The sequence below is a fragment of the Lampris incognitus genome, chromosome 2, assembly GCF_029633865.1.
Source record: "Lampris incognitus isolate fLamInc1 chromosome 2, fLamInc1.hap2, whole genome shotgun sequence".
NCBI lineage: Eukaryota > Metazoa > Chordata > Actinopteri > Lampriformes > Lampridae > Lampris > Lampris incognitus.
In genome coordinates this window covers 126,650,951-126,675,391 of record NC_079212.1, presented here as the reverse complement: position 1 = coordinate 126,675,391, position 24,441 = coordinate 126,650,951, and the positions used below count along the sequence as shown (strand labels likewise).

Genomic DNA, 24,441 nt, shown 5'->3' with positions numbered 1-24,441 from the left:
ATCCGGCCAATACGCTCAAGCTGCTCAAGCATGCAGAATATTTGTTTTTCTTTTTTTCCTTGTTCGCTTGTCTAAATATTATTTAGTTCCGCCCTTGAGCCGGATTTGTCAGTGGGGATTTCGCAGGGTATATTTTCACTCTCAGTACTGAAGGCCCAGTACTTCCAATTCTTGATTATTATTTTTTTATGTGATTTTTTTTTTTTAATGAAATATGAGAATTGTGTTTGCTTTTGAGTAACCTCTTTCCTTGTGTTTCCAAGAAAGGTGCTGTCTGTTCCCAGAGCACAGTGACCTTTGACTGCTTTTGGCTTTCATGTGTCATGCAGCAGCTGTCTGTCTACAGCTCAGTGAATTATGGAGTAGGAACAGAAACAATATTCCTGCTGACTCAAACCTGGCACAACATCATCACAACTGTTACCTGCTCAGCTTGATTGGTTTCTAAACCCCATCACCATCCAACCAGCCAACCAACCGTGAAGGTTATGATACCAGCAGCCCAAGGTTGTTCTGTGGAATCAGCCCTGATGGACTTATGAAGTTATTGTTGGTGCTTTCCATCGGCTAGCTGTCTGCCCAATAGACACGATATGCTCAAAATATGTGATGTGCAATTACTGTGCTGCATATTGCAATGATGATAAGACCTGCAATATCAGGGCAACTGCAATACTTTGGTGGAATAAAATATTAATTGTGGCCATTGTAACTTTTTGTCTGCGACATATTAAGCATATAGTAATATGATATCATTAAAGTACCAAAATCCCTGAAAACTGAAGAGGTCATACATAACATAAAATTAGCTTATAACTGACCTCATCTCACCTGGATGGTTTACAATATAGCAATATGGTGTACAATATAGCGTAATGCTCACAAAACTGCAATGGGCTTGAACAGAGTCAGAACTATGCTAACATTCCTTGTTTCACTTTAAAAAAAATGTTTTTGTTCATTTAACTTCCTGTGGTTGAATTTGGGCAGATAGTAGCTAGCCATTTCATGGCGTTTCATCTTGTTGTGATTATCACCGCTCAACTCGTTTTGCACAATCTTGCTTTAGTGAGATTTCGTCTCTTTTTTCCCCTTTTTTTTTTTAATCCAAAGTATCCCCATGCAACAGATGTACCGTTTTTGGCACCAACTCCTCCTTTGTGTTCAATTTGTCATCTAGACCTCTTGTTTTCAATTCGACATGTTTTCTGCATAGCCTACCTCTGGTCTTTTAAGTTCACATCACATGTCCAAAAAGCACACATCTGATTGGATCATTTGGTTTGCAAGCAGAATTTACAAGTGACAGGCCAAATATGACTGTTGCTGGTATTGTAGCCCTTTACGATGTGTGTATATATCACACATTTTCATATCGCAATAGCAATAACTAAGCGATACACCCTACGCTGCCCCAGTACCCAACTAATTTTGGGCATCTTCCTGTACATCTACTCAGAGATAGATTTTATTCAATGAGCTTTGAATCTGGTAGGATGCAGGGTTTGGTTCTGTTTACCTGTTGTAAGCACTGACCTAGAAGGGTTGGGGCTACATCTGATATTGTGCGTAACATGAGCCGGAGTCCTGGGCAGCCTGGGAACCCAACACTTTTTCTTGTCCTCACCTTGCACAGGCTTAGGTAAAGGAGCTAGACGAAAGGGGGGTTGTGTGTCTGTGTCCTCGCTCAGTAATTATTTGCTATGACAAACGGCTGGCTTCAAGGGCAAAACAAATGAGGTGGGCATTAGTGCGCCTTGTTATACCTGGTCCGGTCCCTCTTTGTGTGTGTATTTGGGTGCCTGTTGAGTGTCTGTTATATGGATGTGTGTGTGTGTGTGTGTGTGTGTGTGTGTGTGTGTGTGTGTGTGTGTGTGTGTGTGAGGTATGCAAGGAGTGGGTACAGATGACTGTCTTTGCATGCACATGCGTTTGTAGACTGTAAGGATGACCTTTTCCTGAAGGATTGCCCTTCAACAATCCTCTCTCATCCTCTCTCCTGCTGGCTCCTCATATATTATCAAATGTAAATCACAAAGCATGGCACCCTGCGTATGACAAGAAAGAGAGACTGATGGTTTAGAGCCTCCTGGGAAGCACTGACCGGGTCAGGGTCATGCCACATCAAGCTACTGCTTCCCTTAGTCTCAGCCCCATACTAATAGAGCGGTCAGTATGTTGTGTAGCTCCTTACTGCCCCCTCCAGAGCCACCATTACACATGAAGTATGAGATGAATCTGGATACCCTCTTTCATATCCGAAGAGTTTTGTGTGTGTGTGTGTGTGTGTGTGTGTGTGTGTGTAACCAGGAGTTAAATTGGAATTTGTTAGGGGGAGGGGGCTGTGGTTTCAGGGTTGCCATGGGTGCATGTGTGTGTGCACATAGATTTCAATACACGCTAGCTTGCTTGACAATTAAACTCAAACTAGAGCTTGCCAGCTAGCTCAATGTAATAGTTAGCTACTAAAGATTGGAGGCAACCTGCCACGAACTATCTTGCGTTAGTATCATTTTGTAAAATTGAAACATTGTTTAATCAGAATATCAGAGCAATTTACATTCTGTTATTAAACCTGTCAGTTTCTAACCTATTTTTCTCCCTATCTTGCCATCGGGGCCATGTCTATATTCCCTCAGCCCTATGTTCCCTCAAACCTATTTCATTGAATTTACCTAAACTTGACCTAACCTACCTTAACCTGACTCAACCCCAACCTCTACCTAACCTTAACCAAATACTTACCTTAACCTAACCTTAACTGATAGCTAACCTGTTCAATAGCTAACCCACAGGACTGAGGTAACATAGGGCTGACCCCTTACCATCTGCTTATGCCACATACTGGCCTCCAGCCTAACTTGATTAATAGGATGATTCATATCAATTTACAGTCACAAAATTAAGCCTAGTAAAATGGCCCTGGCTGCTGATATTACTGCCACACCTAGCTAGCTACTTGATGATAATGAATGACCATCATCACTGGTTTGTAGTTAATCAAGTTTGCAGCAGTTTGCTAAAATATTAATGTTGATGGAGACATTGTTTTATGGGACTATCGGATGATTTGCGTGGTATACTTACTCCTGTCTGACAGCCCTCTGTTTGTCACGTGCATGTGCATAATGCAGGACGGTGTCGCATGTTAAGCGCATGCTCGTGATAGACAGAGATCTGCAAGCCTATCGGGTCCTGACACGCTGAATCGATTCAGGCTGGGTTCAGGGCCTTTTTTTTTTTTTATAAATCAGGCTCAGGTCAGACTCAGGCTCATTTAACTCCTCTCCTTTGTGCCCATATACACGCAGAGCACACATAGGCCACTGTATGAAATATTGTTATATTGATTATAAGTATTATACATGTGCATGTATGCGAGCATTACAAGTGACAGTTGACTATGCGGTGTGTGTGTGTGTTTGCATGTATCAGAGAGAGCGTGTGTCAGAGAGAGACCTTAAAGAGATATTGGTGTCGGTCTTGAGTTGGGCTTAGGCTGAAAAATTGCAGACTTTGTCGGGCCAGGGCCAGGCTAGGGCTTTAACACCACGGGCAAGGGCCAGGCTAGGGCTGAAGCTTTTGACCTGTGCAGGGCTCTAGTCGGTGAGTATACCATGTTCCCACTAGGGATGCTACGATGAGGAAATTTTCCCACCAGTTAATTAATTCATGGTGACGTGATCGGAAATGTTCTCCAGGTGTGCGCCTTCGCCGGGTCCCACATGAGTCTGACACGACAGCAGGGTGATATTAGCTCTCCGCTGACTGCAAAAGTGATGATACAACATCAATCTAACCTCGAAAAAACATGGACCTTTATTTAGTTGAATGTCCAGCATGTAATATATGTATTATTTTAACAATAAAGACAGAGTAAAAATGTATGAATAAATGAATTATTGATGAAATTAATTGTGCTCAACTCTGCCTGATGGTGTTTCAGATGTATGTGGCGGTGCTGAACCCCGGCCCAATTTAATTCCAATATGTGACCATTGATCAGAAAACACCAACTACTTTTATAGCATTCTCATTATTCTAGCCAGTAAAACAATTTGTGCCGACCACAAAAGGGAGTTTGATTGCAGGACTCTTCACTGTGTACACCTCGACTGTCAAACTGATGATGCCATTTTCTTTTGTCTCCTCTAGGCACAGAGCAGTTTATAGTGACCAGAAAAGGAAGATGGATGAGCTGCAGGATGTACAGCTGACAGAGATCAAGCCCCTGCTGACTAATAAGGTGAGATGGAGGTGGTGTAGCTTCCATTGGCCAGTGTCACAGGCACAAGGACATGCATGTAGACATATACGCACAGCCACATATGGCACGCACGGATGCATACACACACACACAGATGACAGATGTGGGCTGCACTCTTAAACTGAATAAGCACTCAATGCAGGGCTCTCTCAGGCAAATACATGCGCTAATATGCTAGGCATGCAGAGTGTGCAGTTCCTCTCATCAAAGTGAATAATTCATATCTGCTTGACTGTAAAGAGGAAAAAGGGAGGCAGAGCGGGTTAATAGACGAAAAATAGAGGCCGGAGACCAAATGGGGGGGAAGGGGGGCAGTTGTGGAGGACGGTCTAAAAACAACAGAGAAAAGAGATCAAAGAAGAAGCTGGCAGAAACTCATCTTTTTTTTCCTCAGAGTTTGAGAGACAGAGAAAGAGAGAGAGAAAAGACAGCGTGAAGGAGAAGGAAGGGATAGGGGTGGGGGATGGAAGGGGGCAGTTGCAGATCAAAGCTCCTCCCTTCCTCTCCCATCCTCCCACTCTTTTTTATTCCATGCTCCATCCCCGCAGCTGAGCATCCCCACAATTTTCTTCTTGGGCGGGGTCCTGAACAGGAATTAGATCTGTCTGGGAAATGTGACCATCATTAACAGACAACAGGGTTGCTCTGTTCCCCCCCCAGGCAACTGTTGCTGACAGTTAGAAGGGAGCTCTACCTCAGAGGAGGAGTGAGAGTTGACGTGTATAGCTGGGAGTATTACACCACACTTCAATGGTGTACCACCAGCCGCAGTAGACTGCATTTTTTTCCTATCTGGCTACATGGCTGGCTGACTGTAAATAAACACAAGACAACAATAATTAAAAGGCAAAAATAGTTTTCAGCTTGCCTTCACACTGTAACATATGTTGAGCATGAATATGTGTAAAGGAAAAGTTAGGTATTGTATTTTTGGGAAATTAACCTGAGACGCATTAGTTTTCTGATAATTTGCACCTTAATAGCAGTGCGCTCTGAAAAAAAAAATCCCAGATTTTGTAAACTAAAGCTTAGCAGTTATGTCTTAAATGTCTTGTCTGCATCTTTACAGCATTTGAAACATACAACCTAGCACCAGTATTCTGTAGTTGGACTCAGATACGCTGTTGTGCATGCAAACATCTCTGTCTGATATGACATCATCAGCCAGGATGCTCACTTATAATTCATAGGGAGCAGAGAAACTGATGTCTAAGAAGATTGTCTAAGAAATGGTGAAGTCCATGATTTACACTCCAATTTACATGTTGAATTCAACGATCTATACATTACAGTTCTAAAATGATGAGTTAGGGTTCCCTTTTACGTAAGTGCGTGGTGACAAGGTGAGAGAAAGCAACATGCCCGCCTGAATAAAAAGTAGAGCTGACCTCTCACACCACCTAGTGGCCAGCTCATTACAGGGAGGTGGAGATGAGAGGAAACTAGAGTGGTATTTACAAAAGAGAATTTCATATCTTTTCTAGTCCCGTCTAGAAATTCAGTCATCCTATAAAAAGGTTGTTGTCCTCTCACTCCAGATAAAAAACATTGTCTCGCCAAGACGTTGAAGTGTCGGGCCTTGGTGAAGGTGTTCTGGTGAACTGTACAAACAGCAGCACCTTAAGACACCTCGCACCAATACCATCTCATTCGAATCTCAGGGAAGGACCTTTGGTTTTGTCCTGATCCTCCCACAAATCAACCCCAAACTATACTCTCTTCAATACGGTATGAAAGCCCATTGTTTTAAAGGCATTTCTTGGGTAGAAGGAATAGGGCAGCGGGACCAAGACAGGCAACCGTGCCCAGATATAGTGTTAAGATCTCTGAAACCATAGGTACCCTAACAGCTTGGCCCGAAAATTAAGCCCACAGAAAAGTGTCTGTGCTGACTGCCGCTCAGTCTCTTCTCTATTCTACAGCCGTCTAAACATTGCTGCTTTGCTTAATGAGACAGAATTCAAAGGGCTGTCAATTCCAATCTACTGGGATGCAAAAAATAATCCGTGTTATGGCAGTCAAGATTATAATTTCATGTTATTTACCGTTGACGGCAATGTTTTAAACTTATGATTTGCTTTTATTCAGCCAATATTGTAATATCATAATCATAATATTATATTACTACTAAGCCTTACGTTTGCTGTGGTTGAACATAATCATGATGTTGATTTAACTGCAAAGATTGCACCACTTTTATCCTAAAATTGTCAAATGCAGTGTTCTGGGATAATAATAATTGTGATTGCTGTCTGGTAAAATAATAGAAGATTGTCAATTTATTCGTAATTAGCAACCGGATTTGACCTTTGTTTTCCCTCTTTCTCTCTGGCAGAATTCACGCAACTTCCAAGACTTTGATTGCCAGGTGAGTGTTTGTTTCTTTTTCCCCCTCTAACATTAAAATGCTGCTGCTGCTGGTAGTGGCTATGGAAGGATGTCATTGTAAACCACTAGGCCAACCACTAAACTTTTCACTGCTTGGCTTTGAATCTGAATGCTGTGTCTCCCTTACAGATTCTTTGTTGTACATCTGTGTACATCAAGGCAATTTTACTTGTATAGCTCAATATCACAAATTATGGATAGTCTACACTTATGTCAACGGCAGCGCAGGAATGTGCATTGGGTTCTCTATTTGTTGGTATTGGGCAAGTTTGAAACACATGTAGACCATCTGGAGCATGGCCTCATTTGTTTTGTTTTGTTGGTACTCATTCCTTTTAAAACAAAGGCATTAGTAGTGGCCAGTGGGGTCAGCCCTGCTAATGGCACCAGGTCCGGCCTTGACCCTGTCGATGGGGGAAGGCAGGCAGAGAAAAGGTTTAATTTGACAGATTAATAAAAAAATAGTTTTGTTTCAATTACTGGTAGTCATTTATTGGTGCACATGTGTAATTCTCCTAAAGATAAAAAGCTGGAGGAATTTAATCTGTTTCATCGCGCAGATGTCCAGCCAGGCGATAATTCATTGTCAGTGAAAGGGAGTCTGACTTTGCAGACAAGTAAAAAGTTCTTTTTAGACATAGCAGTATTGAAATTGAGCCTTGCATCGCTTTGATGCTAATTCGAGTAATACAAAATGAACCTTACATGCACTCATCAGGGACTTCACACGGAAGATGGACAGGCACAAAAAGATGTGTTACTGCAGTTGTCTTCTACACTTTGATATTTCATGGAGTCAAATATGACTTTTTTTAACCAGTCGACAGCAGAGCCATGTCTTTTTAGGTGATATATTGAAGAATTAGAATTCAAGAAAGAGAATTGTCCTACATGGAGTGGGCAGTGATTGGAGTCCCATCCTTTGCTTATACATGGTGAATTGGACTGCTGTCCCTCAGCCGCTGCACTATGCAAGGGATCATTTGCCTGTCTGTTAGGATATAGTTTCCCATTCACTGCCTAACACAGGATCATATCCCAGAGGCAAGCCACGGGGGCTGCATTTTTCACCTACTAATTGCCTGCAAAGGGTTAAATTCTTCATCCTTGCCTTTGCTCTCTGCAGTCACGTCAGCTCCCAGCCTCACATTTGGGCTAAATATAGCTACTGCAGGTATGGGAGGAAAGAAAACGTGCTTGATGAAGAAGGCTTGGTGTATGCCTCCCCTGCCCTTTCAATATTCATATTCAGACAGTACTGCACAGACACACCCACACAAATGCATCACATGGTACTGGATGCTTTTTTTATAGCCCCAAAGTGTCATTTCATCCCAATGCACCTTTTTTATTTTTCCGATAACATGGCAGGAAAAGCCTTCAAGAGCCACATTGCAGGGGAGGGGCCGTCGGCAAAGCTTGAGCAATAAAGCTTCTGAATCAAAATAAAACACACTTTGATTTCCAAGTACAATATAAATGTGCAGGAGTTTGTCCTAGTGGCAACGGTGCAGAGATTTCTAGAAACCAGCAGTGTCACAGTGCAAGCAGACACATAAAACAAGGACAGCAGGAGTCCCACATGGGGCGCCATATGGACAGTGCAACACACAGAATAGATGGTAGGCTCTACACACAATTGCATTCACTATATGGGAAAGGGTGGTCTTAGCCATCACACACTGGGTGTTCAGGTAGACATTTCTTCCCCAGCAGCACTGCTGCAGCTGGCTGACATAGCCATTTGCTATTCCCCCCCCCCCCGATTTCCCTGCTACCAAAGCTCCCACTACAGGTTTCCACAAACACTGCAGCTGTGATGTCACAAGCCTTGTCAAAGTGAGACAACGGAGGAGGAAGAGGAGAGTAGTGGCGCAGTCATTTGTCCCTTAAGACTTCCTTCTTACGTCAGTGGGAGGGGAAGGGAGTGTGCATGCAAGTCCTCCACTCATGGGACTTCCTGGGTGTAAGAATGCTCACGTTAAAACATTTCTGAACTTCATGCTGTTGTGCTATAAATACAGAGCGTTTCATGGTTGACGACGGAAAGCTGTGAAGCGTGAGACCATGGAAAATGGCACCCATGCAACCCCCATGCAACCTTTCCATCTGATGTTTTAGCTTAGATTAAATGGTTGTATTTGTCTTTCACGGTTGATTTTATTAAATTACATTTTATCAAAGATGTTCTATAGCATGTGATGTACAATATCTATAAGTTAATCATTAGTGAAACATGAGTGGTACATCGGAAATTGGACTTTGGTCTGCTTGACCTTGTTCCACTACAACAAGAAGATAAGGAAGCGCTTTCTGTTTCCTTATTGGAGTGAATTGTCAATTGTCCTCTTAAATCCTCACTTTCTCAGACATCCCAGGAGGGGGCGCCACAATGCTTTTCTTTAATATGGAGGTGACTTGCTGCTGTGTATGTCTTGTGTTTTGTGTGGAAGGACAATGTCTTTTAAAACATACGTTTTCTTAAGGCATTGTGTTTATTTTACACATATAATATTCATAAGTTAATTTGTAGGTTCACTATAACAAACCCAAATATAGTTAGGGCTGGGCAATTAACCGAAAATGTATCAAAACCGACATAAAGAACCTCTCACCGATTTAATCTTGCTCACGTTGGTTAATTCGGTTAATAATTTCCCCAATGCGTGCGTTCATGAACTGTCCCTTTAAAAAAAAAATACTACATCTTGTTCAGTCGCGTGCCTCGACCCCGTCCAACTAACGGTAGTCCGAGTTCACCCAAAGCAAGCTGGCAGCATGGATGACACGAGCGCTGACACTGAGCCAACAAATAGGCCTCAACCTGAGCAGCTTGTACCTAAAAAGAACGCCGTGTCCGTTGTTTGGACACATTTTGGCTTCAGTGAAGACGACACAGAACAAAAAGAAGTCAAATGTAAACACTGCAGAAAAACAATTTCAGCTACCAAAGGGAACACCACCAATGTGTTTAATCGCTTGGAACACAATCACATTACCGAATATGAAGAGTGCATGGCTCAAAAAAAGAGAGAGACCGACAACAACAAAGTGCTTCCACAAAGCAGCTGTCGCTAACACAAGCATTTACAAATGCCACACAATATGCAAAGGATTCAAGAAGATGGAAAGAAATAACTGATGCCATTGCATGTTACATCGCGAAGGATATGGCTCCCATAGCTACCGTGGAACATAGTGGGTTTAAACATCTCGTTGAAACCCTCGACAAAAGATACGCCGTGCCATCGCGAAAATATTTTCCCCAAACAGCGGTGCCAACATGTACAAAACATGTCGTGAGAAGGTAAGTGCTGAACTAAAATCTGTTCGGTACTTTGCAGCCACGTCTGATCTCTGGTCAGGTAGAACGGTGGCACCATACTTATGTTACGTTACAGCCTTACGTTGCACTACATTGATGATGAATGGACCCTGCCATTTCAACTGATTTTGATTTCAACTGTTCGAAATATTCAATAAATATCCATAAATAGTTCATTTGTGTGTGTTTCCTTAAATTATTTAAAAATCACAAACGTAAGATGTGCTTCATTAGAAAAAAGGACCCCAGTATTCAGCATATTTACTGTACAGACCTTGTCAAAGAACTATGAGGGCAGTGTAAAAAAAAAAAGCATATAAAATAAATAATTGTTCATCAATCGTAATCGAGGTAAAAGTTTGAAATAATTGTGATATTGATTTGAAGTCCTATTGCCCAGCCCTAATTGTGATAGCTAGTCTGTGTGGAGGCCTGCAGGAAATCACCAACTACAGGAGACCATCACCCCACACTGCAGAGAAACATCGACTGGCTGACGACCTGAACGTATTTTACTGCAGGTTTGATAAGCCCAATTTCACACCCCTCACCCTGTCCAGCCACATCACACAACCAACTGCATCCCCTCACCCCTCCCCTTGCACTCAGGATTGGTGAAGAAGATGTGAGTCAGCTCTCCCAGAGACGGAAGACCAGAAAAGCACCAGGTCCAGGTGGCATGTCTTCCTCCTGCCTGAAAGTCTGTGCTGACCAGCTGACCCCCATCTTCACACTGATCTTCATCAGATCACTGGAGCTGTGTGAAGTCCCCGCCTGCTTCAAAAGCTCTGCTATCATCCCAGTCCCCAAGAAACCCTGTATCTCAGGTTTAAATGGCTGTAGGCATGTCGCCATATGTCTGTGGTCACGAAATCCTTTGAGGGATTGGTGTTGACCTACCTGAAGGACATCTCAGATCCACTGCTGGACCCCCTGCAGTTTGCCTACCGTGCAAACAGGTTGGTGGAGGATGCAGTCAATGTGGGACTGCACTACATCTTGCAACACCTCAACTTGCCCAGGGACATATGCAGAAGTCCTGTTTGTGGACTCAAGCTCCGTGTTCAACACTATCGTCCCAGATATCCTCCACTCCAAACTCACCCTGCTCAATATACCAGCCCCCACCTGTCAGTGGATCAGAAACTTCCTGACAGACAAGAGGCAGCAGGTGATGCTGGGGAAAATCCCATCCAGCACCCAGACAATCAGCACTAGTGGGATTTGTGGGGGGTTATGTGTGCTCTCCCCTCTGTTCTTATCCCTCTACACCAGCGGTGGCTAACCATGTGCAATAGAGAACCATGTGTATGCAGGTTTTCATTCCAACCTGACTCCACACCAGATGATTTCACTGATACATTCTTCCTCTTTGGTTGAAGGGTTGCTAATCAATGAAATCACCTGGTATGGAGTCCAGCTAGCAGGGGTGGCTATCCATGGCACATGATTAGCCACCCCTGCTCTACACAAATGACTGCACCTCAGGAGACCCGTCTGTTAAACTGCTGAAGTTTGCAGACAACACAACAATCATCGGCCTCATCTGGGATGGTGACAATGGTTGAACAACTGGCCCCCTGGTGCGGTCATAACACCCTGGTGTTGAACACTCTCAAAACTGTGGAGATGACAGTGGACTTCAGGAGGAGCCCCCCAACACTGCCCCCCCTCACCATACTTAAGAGCACTGTGTCTGCTGTGGAAACCCTCAGATTTCTGGGATCCACAATCTCCGAGGACCTAAGGTGGGCATCCAGGATGATGACGAGTCTGCATACAGACGGGAGGTTGAACAACTGGCCCTCTGGTGTGGTCATAACAACCTGGTGTTGAACACTCTAAAAACTGTGGAGATGACAGTGGACTTCAGGAGGAGCCCCCCAACACTGCCCCCCCCTCACCATACTCAAGAGCACTGTGTCTGCTGTGGAAACCTTTATGTTTCTGGGATCCACAATCTCCCAGGACCTAAGGTGGGCATCCAACACAGACACAATCGTCAAAAAGGCCCAGCAGAGGATGTACTTTCTCTGTCAACTCAGGAAGTTCAATCTGCCTTTGGAATTGCTGATTCAGTTCTATTCTGCAATAATCCAGTCTGTTTTCTGTACATCTATCACTGTCTGGTTTGGATAGGCCACCAAAAAGGACAGGAACAGACTACAACAGACAGTCAGGACTGCAGAGAAGATCAGTGGTGCCAACCTGCCCTCCTTTCATGATTTATACATTCAGAATCAGGAAACGGGCAGGCAACATCACGACAGACCCATCACACCCTGGTCACAACCTGTTCCAAGGCGCAACAGAGCACTGTACGCCAAAACAACCAGACACGAGAACAGTTTCTTTCTGTGGGCTGTCACTCTGATGAACACTTAACATTGCCATAATAAATCTTAAGTACACTGTATATACTTCATATTGTACATATACACTACCGTTCAAAAGTTTGGGATCACCCAAAGAATTTCGTGTTTTCCATGAAAAGTCACACTTATTCACCACCATATGTTGTGAAATGAATAGAAAATAGAGTCAAGACATTGACAAGGTTAGAAATAATGATTTGTATTTGAAATAAGATTTTTTTTACATCAAACTTTGCTTTCGTCAAAGAATCCTCCATTTGCAGCAATTACAGCATTGCAGACCTTTGGCATTCTAGCTGTTAATTTGTTGAGGTAATCTGGAGAAATTGCACCCCACGCTTCCAGAAGCAGCTCCCACAAGTTGGATTGGTTGGATGGGCACTTCTTTGAGCAGATTGAGTTTCTGGAGCATCACATTTGTGGGGTCAATTAAACGCTCAAAATGGCCAGAAAAAGAGAACTTTCATCTGAAACTCGACAGTCTATTCTTGTTCTTAGAAATGAAGGCTATTCCATGCGAGAAATTGCTAAGAAATTGAAGATTTCCTACACCGGTGTGTACTACTCCCTTCAGAGGACAGCACAAACAGGCTCTAACAGGTACTATTTAATGAAGATGCCAGTTGGGGACCTGTGAGGCGTCTGTTTCTCAAACTAGAGACTCTAATGTACTTATCTTCTTGCTCAGTTGTGCAACGCGGCCTCCCACTTCTTTTTCTACTCTGGTTAGAGCCTGTTTGTGCTGTCCTCTGAAGGGAGTAGTACACACCGGTGTAGGAAATCTTCAATTTCTTAGCAATTTCTCGCATGGAATAGCCTTCATTTCTAAGAACAAGAATAGACTGTCGAGTTTCAGATGAAAGTTCTCTTTTTCTGGCCATTTTGAGCGTTTAATTGACCCCACAAATGTGATGCTCCAGAAACTCAATCTGCTCAAAGAAGTGCCCATCCAACCAATCCAACTTGTGGGAGCTGCTTCTGGAAGCGTGGGGTGCAATTTCTCCAGATTACCTCAACAAATTAACAGCTAGAATGCCAAAGGTCTGCAATGCTGTAATTGCTGCAAATGGAGGATTCTTTGACGAAAGCAAAGTTTGATGTAAAAAAAATCTTATTTCAAATACAAATCATTATTTCTAACCTTGTCAATGTCTTGACTCTATTTTCTATTCATTTCACAACATATGGTGGTGAATAAGTGTGACTTTTCATGGAAAACACAAAATTGTTTGGGTGATCCCAAACTTTTGAACGGTAGTGTACATGCATATTCTGTCATGCCCACCTACCTCATGTATATATAAGTAACCTGCTAAAATATTTATTCCAGCATCTTTGCACTCTGCACAGTTGCACTATTGCCTTCCTGTTTCACCTGTATATAGTCATTCCTTGTATATATTCCTGAATTGTGTTGTGTTACTTTTTATGTAAGTACATTGAGAGCCACTAAACCGTAGTCAAATACCATGTATGTGTAAACATACACGGCTGAATAAAGATGATTCTGATTCTACACATTACATATGCCATTTGTTCTGAACTCTGGTCCACGTTGCCTGACTGCACCATGACTTCATCCCCTGCCCCCCCCCCCAAAAAAAACAAAACATGGACAGGCTTTGCCTTATACATACACGGGTTTTGCCTTATACATTGAGATTCACAGGACCAGACAGCGCATCATTGTTTCCTTGTAGATTCCTTTAGAGACTTGGACAATTGAAGTATATGTCAGTCAAATATCATTATGACCTGAATTTATCCTGACTAATTAGAGTAGGAGCTTAACACTGTAGTATATTAAACCCTATATAAGTGAAAGGAAGGTTCAGAGGTACAACCCCTGTACTGCTCTACATCATAGACTGCATTGCCATATGACAAAATTGATTCTTATGCTTTGCTATTGCTTAATTGTAAAATATACACTACATTTGTCCGCCTTTGATGTCTTTAAATGGACAGTACATGTAATAGGTGTGTCAGTAGCACCATCTGTAGGGCAGTGAAGGCAATTGAAATATCCCTCAAATGTCACTGTCCCACCCATTTCTGCACTGTGCATGTGTCATAATGGCCCCACGGTGCAGGCTACCTTCAACAAAGAGTCGCCTTCATGAAATGCATTACCATGATGCTCATTGTTCACCCTCTGCAGATGGTGGAGGATCGTTGAAAATTAGATAAATACTGTTATGTAAATCAGAGACCAAGTACGCTGGTAAAGAACCCCATACACAACTGTGACATTTGCAAATGTATTTTGTTAAGACTGAACTTGTTGCTTCTTCCTTGTGTCAGCATTTCTGACAAGCCTATAATACAGTAAGGGTCAACTCAAGGTTGTTAGCAGTTATGTTTGAGTCGTAGTGTTTGCAGCAAGAGCGGATGGTTTGGCCACAGGTTATTCCTGCTGACTGCCTCAGTCCAGTATGTAAATTTAGATGTGACTAATTTGGTCATTCAGATTAGTACCAGTCGTGATTGTCATTTGACTGTCCCTTCATCTGTGCCAACAACAAGATGAGGTGAATGAGTGTGAAACGTAGAGCCAGTTGCTGGTAAATCACTTCTACCAGCAGCCATTTTGCAGATGCAGAACACAGACCAGGGGTGAGCAGTTGAACTCGTTGTCCTCTCCTCTCCTCCAGCATCACTTCATCAGTCTCACCATGTGATATCACAAGTCTGTCTGTTTCCTGGGCTGCTTTCCTGCCTACCTCACTCGCTCCCACCCAGCACCCCCCTTACCCCTCATCTCCTCTCCATTTTTCTTAGACCCCACCCCCTCCCTCTGCCCACATGACCCTCTACACTCCAATTAGATGCAGTCATGGCTGTATGCGCGGACGCACTGTGCCTACCAAGCACAAACTGCAGTCTCACTCTCCTCCCTTCTGTCTCTTCCCTGTTCTGTCTCTAACTCTTGCTCTCTCTCTCCCACCTCCGTCTCTCTCTGCATCCTATCCATCCTCCCCTTACGTTCATTCACATTATTTGCTAGCCCTTTCTCTCTCTCCCTATGACCACCTGCCTCTCCCTCTCGTCCCATGCACTGCATTAGTTGACTGCTGTAGCTTGGCTCTGCTGCTGTCAGAAGGAGCAGATAGTCCCTGTCTCCCTCTCTCTCTCTTTTCCTCTTTCCCTCACTCTCTTTCAGTCATTCTTTTACCTACCAACCTTCCTCCTTTCCTCTCGGTCCCTCCCACCCCCTTGTGGAGATCTTGAAAGCCTCCCAGCACTCACACAGCATAGCACACTTCTCTCCTGCGTGGGAAAACATGTCAGCTGTTCTGGACCTGGACCAGATTGCATGCTCTGGGAACGGAGTGGTGAGTGAAGTGCATCTTGCCTGCCTGACACACCTCGCTGGGTCTCCGTGGGGGTTGTTTTCCCAGAGACAGATTGACGGCAGTCGGCTCTTGGAGGGTGCAAGTTGGTCCCTTTCTGGCACGCCCGTCACCACCCCAGGCAGATGGTTGGGAGACTCTACTGTCTCTCTCTAGGCAGCTTAAAGTGTGGGGGCATATATTTGTCTTCAGGATATTGCTGTTGGTGTGTAGGTGTGTGGTCAGCATGGCTCTAACATACTCTGGATGCAGTGATGCATTTTAGCATGATGATAGGAAATGTACATGCAGATCATAAGAATATATCTGCAGATGCCATAGCCAGTGCATGTGTACCTGCCCGTTTGTAAGTAGGGATCCATTGGAGGGCTGTGTGTGTGTGTGTGTGTGTGTGTGTTTGTATGCGTTTGTGACTGTGTGCAATGCCCATGACTAAGTGAGGCCACTTGTATGCATCTTGGCATTAGCATCTGTGTGCCAGTTTACATACATGTGTTTGTGCTCATGTCCCTGTGTGTATGTTTGTGTGCATGCAGTTTTATACACTTGTCCATGTGCTTTGTCCCTGTAAAGGGGCAGGGCTGTGTATTTTACCCAGTTTTAATTTAAATGGCTCTAGGCGACATGTAGTGGCGTCGTTTTGTTACAGTCTCGTCACTTGGTGTATGTCAGCTAAGACGGCAGCATTCATGCAGAGGGAAGGCTGCTACTCCCCTCATGACATCAACACACCCAGAACCACCACACTGGTTCATTTCCTCGCCCACCAAGACCTTGGGTTCTTGTTTTTGTCTACTACTTCAATGACATGATCATTGTATGCATGTTGGGGAAGGGGAGGGGCGTGTTAGTGTGTGTGTGTGTGTGTGTGGGGGTGCTTTAGTATGCTTTTGTAAAAGGAGAGCAGTGTGCCGTACCTACATGCAGCCCGCCCATACGAACATGAACACTGAATATTAAACAAACAGATATGGTAGGAATGGGCATGTGTGTGTGTGTCTGTGTGTGTCTGTGCATGGCAAGCTGCTTGTGTTTTCTTCTCTGTAATGCTGTTCTCGAGGGCGATTGATGTAGTCGGTGTCAGGGCGGGGAAAAGGTAGCGGTGGTGGGGGGGGATGGGGGATGAAGAAGAGACGGATTACAGGAGATGGTACAACATGACATACTGCTCTCCTTTTTTTTTTGTCCAATTTTTTCTTCCATCTGCTTGTGTACTATTATTCCCCCCCAGTCTCTATGGCAATGATAATGTCTATCACTCTTCTCTCATCTTCTTGACTCCTCCTGCCCACCCTCGCCTTCTGTTCTTATTCGTCTTTGGGACTGTTTTACAAAACTGAGCCCTCAGAGATGACACTGCAGACCCCCCCCCCCCAAGCCAAACAGCTCAAGTCCCCTTCCTTGAATCACAAAGCCCTGCTCAATATTCTAGTGAGCTCGTCCTTGTAACCGCTACCAGCCAGTTTGACTGTGTTAAAGGGGGAAAGGGTTGCACAGCCATTGTATCTCTCTCTCTCTCTCTCTCTCTCTCTCTCTCTCTCTCTCTCTCTCTCTCTCGCTTTCTCTCTGAATTGATCTAGGGTTGTATGATGAAAGATGAACTCTTTTTTTCTGGATGTGTTAATGCAAAGGAGTTACTCTGTTAATATTGTAAAATAGATGTGTCAGTGTTAAAGTTTGTTTTCATGTAAAATAAAAAGTTGTTTTAAGTCAGTTCTCTCTCTCTCTCTCTCTCTCTCTCTCTCTCTCTCTCTCTCTCTACCTCTCCAGGCTAACAGCCTGGTGATGCTGTGTGTGTGTGTGTGTGTGTGTGTGTGTGTGTGTGTGTGTGTGTGTGTGTGTGTGTGTGTGTGTGTGTGTGTGTGTGTGTGTGTGTGTGTGTGTGTGTGTGTGTGTGTGTGTGCTTGTTTGAGCATGTTTGTGTGAAGGGATGATGACCAACGGTCTGTAGGCAGAGCTCTTAGATCAACACAGGCTGTAGAGAATGCCGGGAGTTGAACGGCTGGATGAATGGCCCCTCTTACAATTGTGATCTGTTGCCTTTTCTAGGTCGTTTTTCCACCCCTCTATGCGCCCCGTCAGTTAGGAAGATGCTTGTGCCCTTCTGGAAGGCACACCCTTGTTTGCCATGCAAGCCTCAACTCCCCTCTCTCCTGCCTCTGTCACTTCTTTTTCACGCTCTACTTCCCCCATCCGCTTCAGAACTATCTTTTGCTCTCTCTTGCTCTCTCTCCTTGTCCATCTGATCTTTTTTCTTCATTTTCCCTTCTGTTTACCATCAACATATTTGTTCCCTGACTTAGGTCTCCATTGCTTAGTGTGTGAATGCATGCACACATGTGAGTGTATTTTGTGTGCATATGCACATGGATGCAACACATAGCCACATACAGGCTTGCGGGGGAGATTCGTCCACATACTCACATTTGTCTCGTTTCTTTAAAGCAAAGCCTAGCCTCCCACATTGGGGTGTCCTTGACGCCGTCCTTGCCTAAATTCCAAAGTCTGCAGCAACACAAATGCGCAAGTTTGTCTTTTTCTTGTCCTGCCTCTAAAAACCCAGGATTGCAGTCATTCATAAAAGCCTTGTAAAGGCCCCAGAAGAAAACGTGTTTGTCTGAAACTGGACTATTTAACATCAATGCGGCGATTTGTTCTATCCCAGGAAAAGAGAATTTAGACTCTCCAAAGCTGTAAATTGCAACATGCTGCAGCAGCAGGGCAATTTCTCTAAATCTGTTGTTTTCTTCGTGTGCAGCACGTTTTTTGTACTCTTCGAGGTACAACAATGACTAATCTCTTTACAGACACCCACTCCAGTGTCTCTCATTCTGTGACTGTTGAGCTTTCCATCATGCTCCTATCTGGTATTAAGAGGGCGGACTGAGAATGCTGCCATCTTGTCCTTGGGTGATAACCTTCAACACCCCTGGGGAACATTGTGACACATATCCATCAACCAGATATGGAAACAAGGAAAACGGGAGTCAACAGCAGTCGGGTAGAGTCCCAGTGCAGTGCTGTTCTTTCTGTCTCTTGGCCAATACAGAAATATCTCTCCTCCACAGCGACTCTCTCCTTCCATTTATTATTGATGGCCAGTGGGCCTTGAGACGAGGCAGGGGCTGGGCGCTGCCTGCTACGTACTCGCACCACAGCACACACACATTGTGCTTGTGCTTGTTCCATCAAACTCGCATGCACAGACACACTCATACAAATACATACGTTCCCTTCTTGTGTCCCCGTTTCTCACGCGCTGTCGTTCTCGCATGGACACATAGACACGTCTCGTCACAATGTACCAAGTCATGCTGACCTTGGAAGGTGCTTGCGTACGTGTGTTTGACGTCAAAAGTTGCTTTGAGTCTGGCAAGGCACAGAAGCGAGCGGAGCCTGAATAAAGTTGGAAGCAGGCCTAAAAATGGCCATGTCAACTCCTGTACATCGCACCAGCTCTTATTGCATCACCTCCCACACTCTCTGAATACCAATGCTAATAAGGACATATGCTTTTTGACTTTTTGTTTTTTGCTGTGTCATGTTTCAAGTGATTTAATTTACCCCATTTTCCAGAACTGAACTGCTATTGAACCAAGCTAGAGCCAAGATGGTCATCCAGTTGAATGAACACACTGATTAACATCATTTTGACCGTTTTATACGGTGCTTCTCATTTGAGGCTTCATTATGTTTTGACTAAGAATGATATTCGGAGAGAGATGGAGAAGCATGGCTGTTGGTTAAGCTCGCTCTTTTCAAATTCAAATTCAAATTCAAATGTGCTTTTATTAGCATGACAAATATACATTTGTATTGCAAAGCATTGCAATACAAATGTCTTTTCAATGTACCCCTCCTGCAGCAGTATTCAGGAGAGGTGATTCTGAGATTTTTTGCACAGTCATACACAAGAGAGTGCTGTTAGTTTCATGACCACAGATGAAAACACGGTTTCTGAGACGGTTTTGTTCATTGCTTTGTTTGTCCATAATGGCTCTCTGGTGGATTTAGACATAAATTCTGCATACTCTTGTTTGGTTATTAGTATTTCATAATTGGGGCTTTGTATCTCCTTGCTTGAACATTAGACTGGGCCTCGGTATGTTTTTATATACAAGTTACATGCCTGTCTGCCCATGTGACTGGTCTTCACATGTGGTTTTTCAGCTATGCATTTTTTATTACATACCAAACATTTTCCAACTTGTGATGTAGATTCTGTTAATTGTCTGATTAAACAATAAAATGGTCTGATAAGCCTATTTCTATATCTGTCTGTATTCTATCAGTTCCAACCCATTTGCTGTTCTATATGCTTGCCTGTAGGAGCATGACATCGAGACACCCCATGGCGTCCTCCATGTTACCATGAGGGGCGTTCCCAAGGGCAACCGACCTGTGATCCTTACCTACCACGACATTGGCCTCAACCGTGAGTCTACCAACACAGCCTGAAAGAAACCTTTCAAAATGCAGTAACCTGGAAGAGTTTAAACAAAGTCTTCATCTCTACCTGTGTCCTATGCACAGGTCCATGCCTGGTGCAAGGAGTAAAACTTCTAACCTTATAAGCAAAGTTTGAAGCATTGTAAATTCTGTCATAGTATTATTAACTTTTAAAGTAAAAATGTAGCATTGGGGCATCCAGGTGGCATAGCGGTCTATAACGTTGCCTACCAAACACGGGCATTGCTGGTTTGAATCCCTGTGTTACCTCTGGCTTGGTCGGGCATCCCTACAGACACAATTGGTCGTGTTTGCGGGTTGGAAGCCGGATGTGGTTATGTGTCCTGGTCGCTGCACTAGTGCCTCCTCTGGTCAGTCAGGGCGCCTGTTCAAAGGGGAACTGAGGGGAATAACGTGATCCTCCCACGCGCTACATCCCTCTGGCAAAACTCCTCATTGTCAGGTGAAAAGAAGTGGCTGGCGACTCCACACGTATCGGAGGATGCATGTGGTAGTCTGCAGCCCTTCCTGGATCAGCGGAGGGGGTGCAGCAGCGACCAGGATGGCTCGGAAGAGTGGGGTAATTGGCTAAGTACAATTGGGGAGAAAAATGGGGGAAACCTTTTTTTTTAGCATTGACCTACCCACTGTACTTTGTACCTGCCCAGACAAGTCATGCTTCAACACCCTGTTCAACTATGAGGACATGCAGGAGATCATGCAGCACTTTGCCGTGGTCCACGTTGATGCGCCTGGCCAACAGGAGGCGGCACCACCCTTCCCCACCGGGTACGTTTCAGGGTGCACTTGCATGCATTCATGGATGAGGAAGCGTTTTAATTGTGTGTCCTTGTTTGCATGAATCTTTGTGCGTGTGCAAAACCGAGAGAGTATTGGACTACATCTGAGTGAAGCCGGGGTGGGAATAATTTTCAAATCGAGTTGCTCAAAATTAAAATAACTCTGTCTGAAATAGTATCCACCATCAAACTGATTTTTCAATAAGTCAGGTAGTACAACCTTTTGAAACAAAGGTGTATCAGTATTTAAACTATGACAAAAAACAGTTTGTTGAATGGGTTAAATCGAGGCAAGTCGACGCGAACAGACACCACTCAAATGGTTTCCCTCTACCCCCAGTTACCAGTACCCTACCATGGACGAGCTGGCAGAGATGCTGCCATCTGTGATGACTCAGCTCAAGTGAGTGGCTTGATAAATGATCAATGACAATCTGAAAAGCAGTGAATAGTCATCTCTGATCCCTTCGTAACTGGTGGTGCCCCCCCCCCTCCAGGGTGAACAGCGTGATTGGCATTGGCGTTGGAGCAGGAGCTTATATCCTCACTCGCTTTGCAGTAAGTCCACATCCCCCCCCCCCTCAGCAGAGTAAGGTTAATACATAAGTCAGACAACTATTTACCCATGTGATATTAGATGTCATTAATTTGCCTGACAAAACCATTCTCTATAAATTGTTTATTGAGCAGTATCTAATTAATAAAAGGGTAGTTTTTTTATGATGGTGATAGTTTACCTTTTAATCTTTAGATTCTTACCTTTCAATTTTCATACCACTCCTACAGTCTGGTTGGACTTGTCGGTCCCAAGCCTTGTCTCAGACATAGATTACAGTTGATATTTGAATCTTAAAGTGTGTTTTGAGAAAACTTTCTTTGCTAGCTGCATCTTTACAAACCATCTAATGCTCTGAGAGAGTTTTTTTTTCTACCTTTGTGTCTGGACTATTATAGACAAAGGTCTATAGGCCACACAGATTGTAATATTGTACGTTAACACGTCTTGGTCCGCCCACACAGATCATCAGGCTGATCTGCCTTTTATTGCGTGCACTTCCATTCCACAGTCGATGAGTCAGTTTGGTGCTTTTGTTTTTCTTTAGAGTTCTTGTTTCTACATTAAGTCCAGAACAATAAAAATAAGTGTCAGAAGAGAAGGAAAGGATAGGAGGAGCACCGAAAGATCAATGATGTAAAGAGGCTATAGGAGCCTGGGGTTAAGAAAGGAAACAGGAAGCATAAATGATAAATCCCATTGACGGTTTGGTTCTTGGAGGGCCTGCTCTTGTTTGAAATTAATGAAGACAAATTGATTTTTAAAATGCAGTCACCATAACTGGCCGGGAACCATGTACCAGAGAGATTTACTGCAGTCGTTGGCGCATTGTATTTGCCTTGTGTTGAACGCTGCACCTGGAGTATTCCCAAGCCAGTGGAAGAGATGAATACTAGATTTACCCAAATTTTTTCATCTCCGTCTCACAACTGGCAAGTGAATACCGTGCTCGTTCATTCCAAAGTTTAGGATTACAAATGTAATCTTTTATATGTTAAAGCTGCACTAAGTGATATTTTTGTGTGAAAGGATTGCTTGTACAGCTGACCGCATTGAGAATCAGCAACCTAGTGTACAGTTTTCCTAAATTATAGAGCGACTTTTATATTATCTGAGCCACAAAAGAGCACCTCCCTCTTTGCCTGCTGTGAAACCATGAATAAGCTGCTAGCAATTCACAGTCTGAGAGCACAGTTTAGGGGGAAGCTCGCAGAGAGATTAAGCAAGCACAATAACGTAGAAATATGTTTGCAGTTCTTCGGCTAACATGTTAGCCAGCAACTGCGTACTTATACCTCCAGAGGAAACAAAGATCGGGGTCGTTTTTTTAAAAAATTTTGATCGCCGCCCCCCCCAATTGTATCCCGCCAATTACCCCACTCTTCCGAGCTGTCCTGATCTCTGCTCCATCCCTTCTGTCGATCTGGGGAGGGCTGGAGACTACCAAATGCCTCCTCCGATACATGTGGAGTTGCCAGCCGCTTCTTTTCACCTGACAGTGAGGAGTTTCACCAGGGGGATGTAGCGCATTGGAGGATCACGCTATCCCCCCCCAGTTCCCCCAACTGACCAGAGGAGGTGCTAATACAGCAACCAGGACACATACCCACATCCGGCTTCCCACCCGCAGACATGGCCAATTGTGTCTTTAGGGACACCTGACCAAGCCGGAGGTAACAAGGGGATTTGAACCGGCGATCCCCGTGTTGGTAGGCAACAGAATACACTACCCGGACGCCCCATTGGGGTCACTTCTCTGTGAGCACTAGCCATCTGAAAAAATTGGATTGTGAGTGAGGAGCGGCTTAGCTGTGAGTGTATATTTTAATCCATGTATGTCATCCATCGGTCAGAAATCACAAAACGAAGGTCCCAGAGATTTGTTTAAGGACCCCACGTTCTGCTTTAGATCTTTAAAGAAGTGCCATAATTGCGCCATCTTGTCAAAGGAATACACTAAATCAGCATTCTTGAGGTGAATGTTTTTTGTGCTCAGTATTTTTATCTATCTATTTATTTATTTATTTTTTTTTTGCAGATGCTAAGACTTGATTCACGCAATTTTTTTTTTTAATAGGGGGGAGATAATGGGTTAAGACAACCTCAAAACAACACCTGCCCACTGAATATCAGACATACAAAGGGGGAAACCACTGGTGATTGTTATGTAAAAAAATTGACCAAAGATACTGTTTGCCAGAAGGTTATTTAGCATTTTTCCACAGCTCTTTCTTTCGGACACTGACATGTTTTTCTCAATTTCCAGCTGAACAACCCCGCCCTGGTGGAGGGTCTTGTTCTGATCAATGTGGACCCCTGTGCTGAGGGCTGGATTGACTGGGCTGCCTCCAAGGTCAGCACTATTACTGTGATTTAGACCTCAAAAGGACGCCCACTCATCACTGTGCTGTGTAGGGCTATAGCTCGAATGATTTGTGGGCCTTGGTTGGGATGTGGTTAATTCATGCCATTGGTCTACTCCACTATTGCGTTCCTAACTGAAAAATTACTAGAAGGCTTGTTAGATAATTGAAATCAACAAATTGTTAAAATTCGCCTCATAGCTTTGGTTAACGGTGCCATTAAATAGGGAAAAAATGTATCTTCATTTATATTGGCTATTTTATCTGCACTTAATTTACATCTATTTAACACCTCGTTTTTAGAAATTAACAGGAAAAATCTTTTTGTGTTTATATGAATGTTTTTGACCGTCAGTCACACTGCTAAAAAAAAAAAAAAAAACAATGAATGGGGGCGCAAGATTGAGAGAAGATGAGATGAAACTAGCCAATGGCATATCGACGTCCACATGCTTCAAAAAAAATTGCCAATTGCCTAGCCATGATTTGTAGTCAAATCAAACTCCTTCACCTCAGGGGTGCCCTGGTACAGTGCGTACCATATAAGGCTGAGTCCTTACCGCAT

General features: G+C 43.8%; 1 protein-coding gene across 1 annotated transcript in view; it reads left to right on the top strand.

The window, feature by feature from the left end:
• LOC130134289 (protein NDRG3-like) overlaps nucleotides 1–24,441 on the top strand; it is a 61,772-nt gene that overhangs the window by 30,603 nt on the left and 6,728 nt on the right. The window contains exons 2-8 of the mRNA XM_056302202.1: nucleotides 4,156–4,246; nucleotides 6,603–6,635; nucleotides 20,038–20,143; nucleotides 20,826–20,946; nucleotides 21,298–21,360; nucleotides 21,455–21,515; nucleotides 23,780–23,866. Of these exons, the coding sequence (XP_056158177.1) occupies nucleotides 4,190–4,246; nucleotides 6,603–6,635; nucleotides 20,038–20,143; nucleotides 20,826–20,946; nucleotides 21,298–21,360; nucleotides 21,455–21,515; nucleotides 23,780–23,866 (528 nt within the window). The 5' untranslated portion in view covers nucleotides 4,156–4,189. The remainder of the gene's footprint in view (nucleotides 1–4,155; nucleotides 4,247–6,602; nucleotides 6,636–20,037; nucleotides 20,144–20,825; nucleotides 20,947–21,297; nucleotides 21,361–21,454; nucleotides 21,516–23,779; nucleotides 23,867–24,441) is intronic.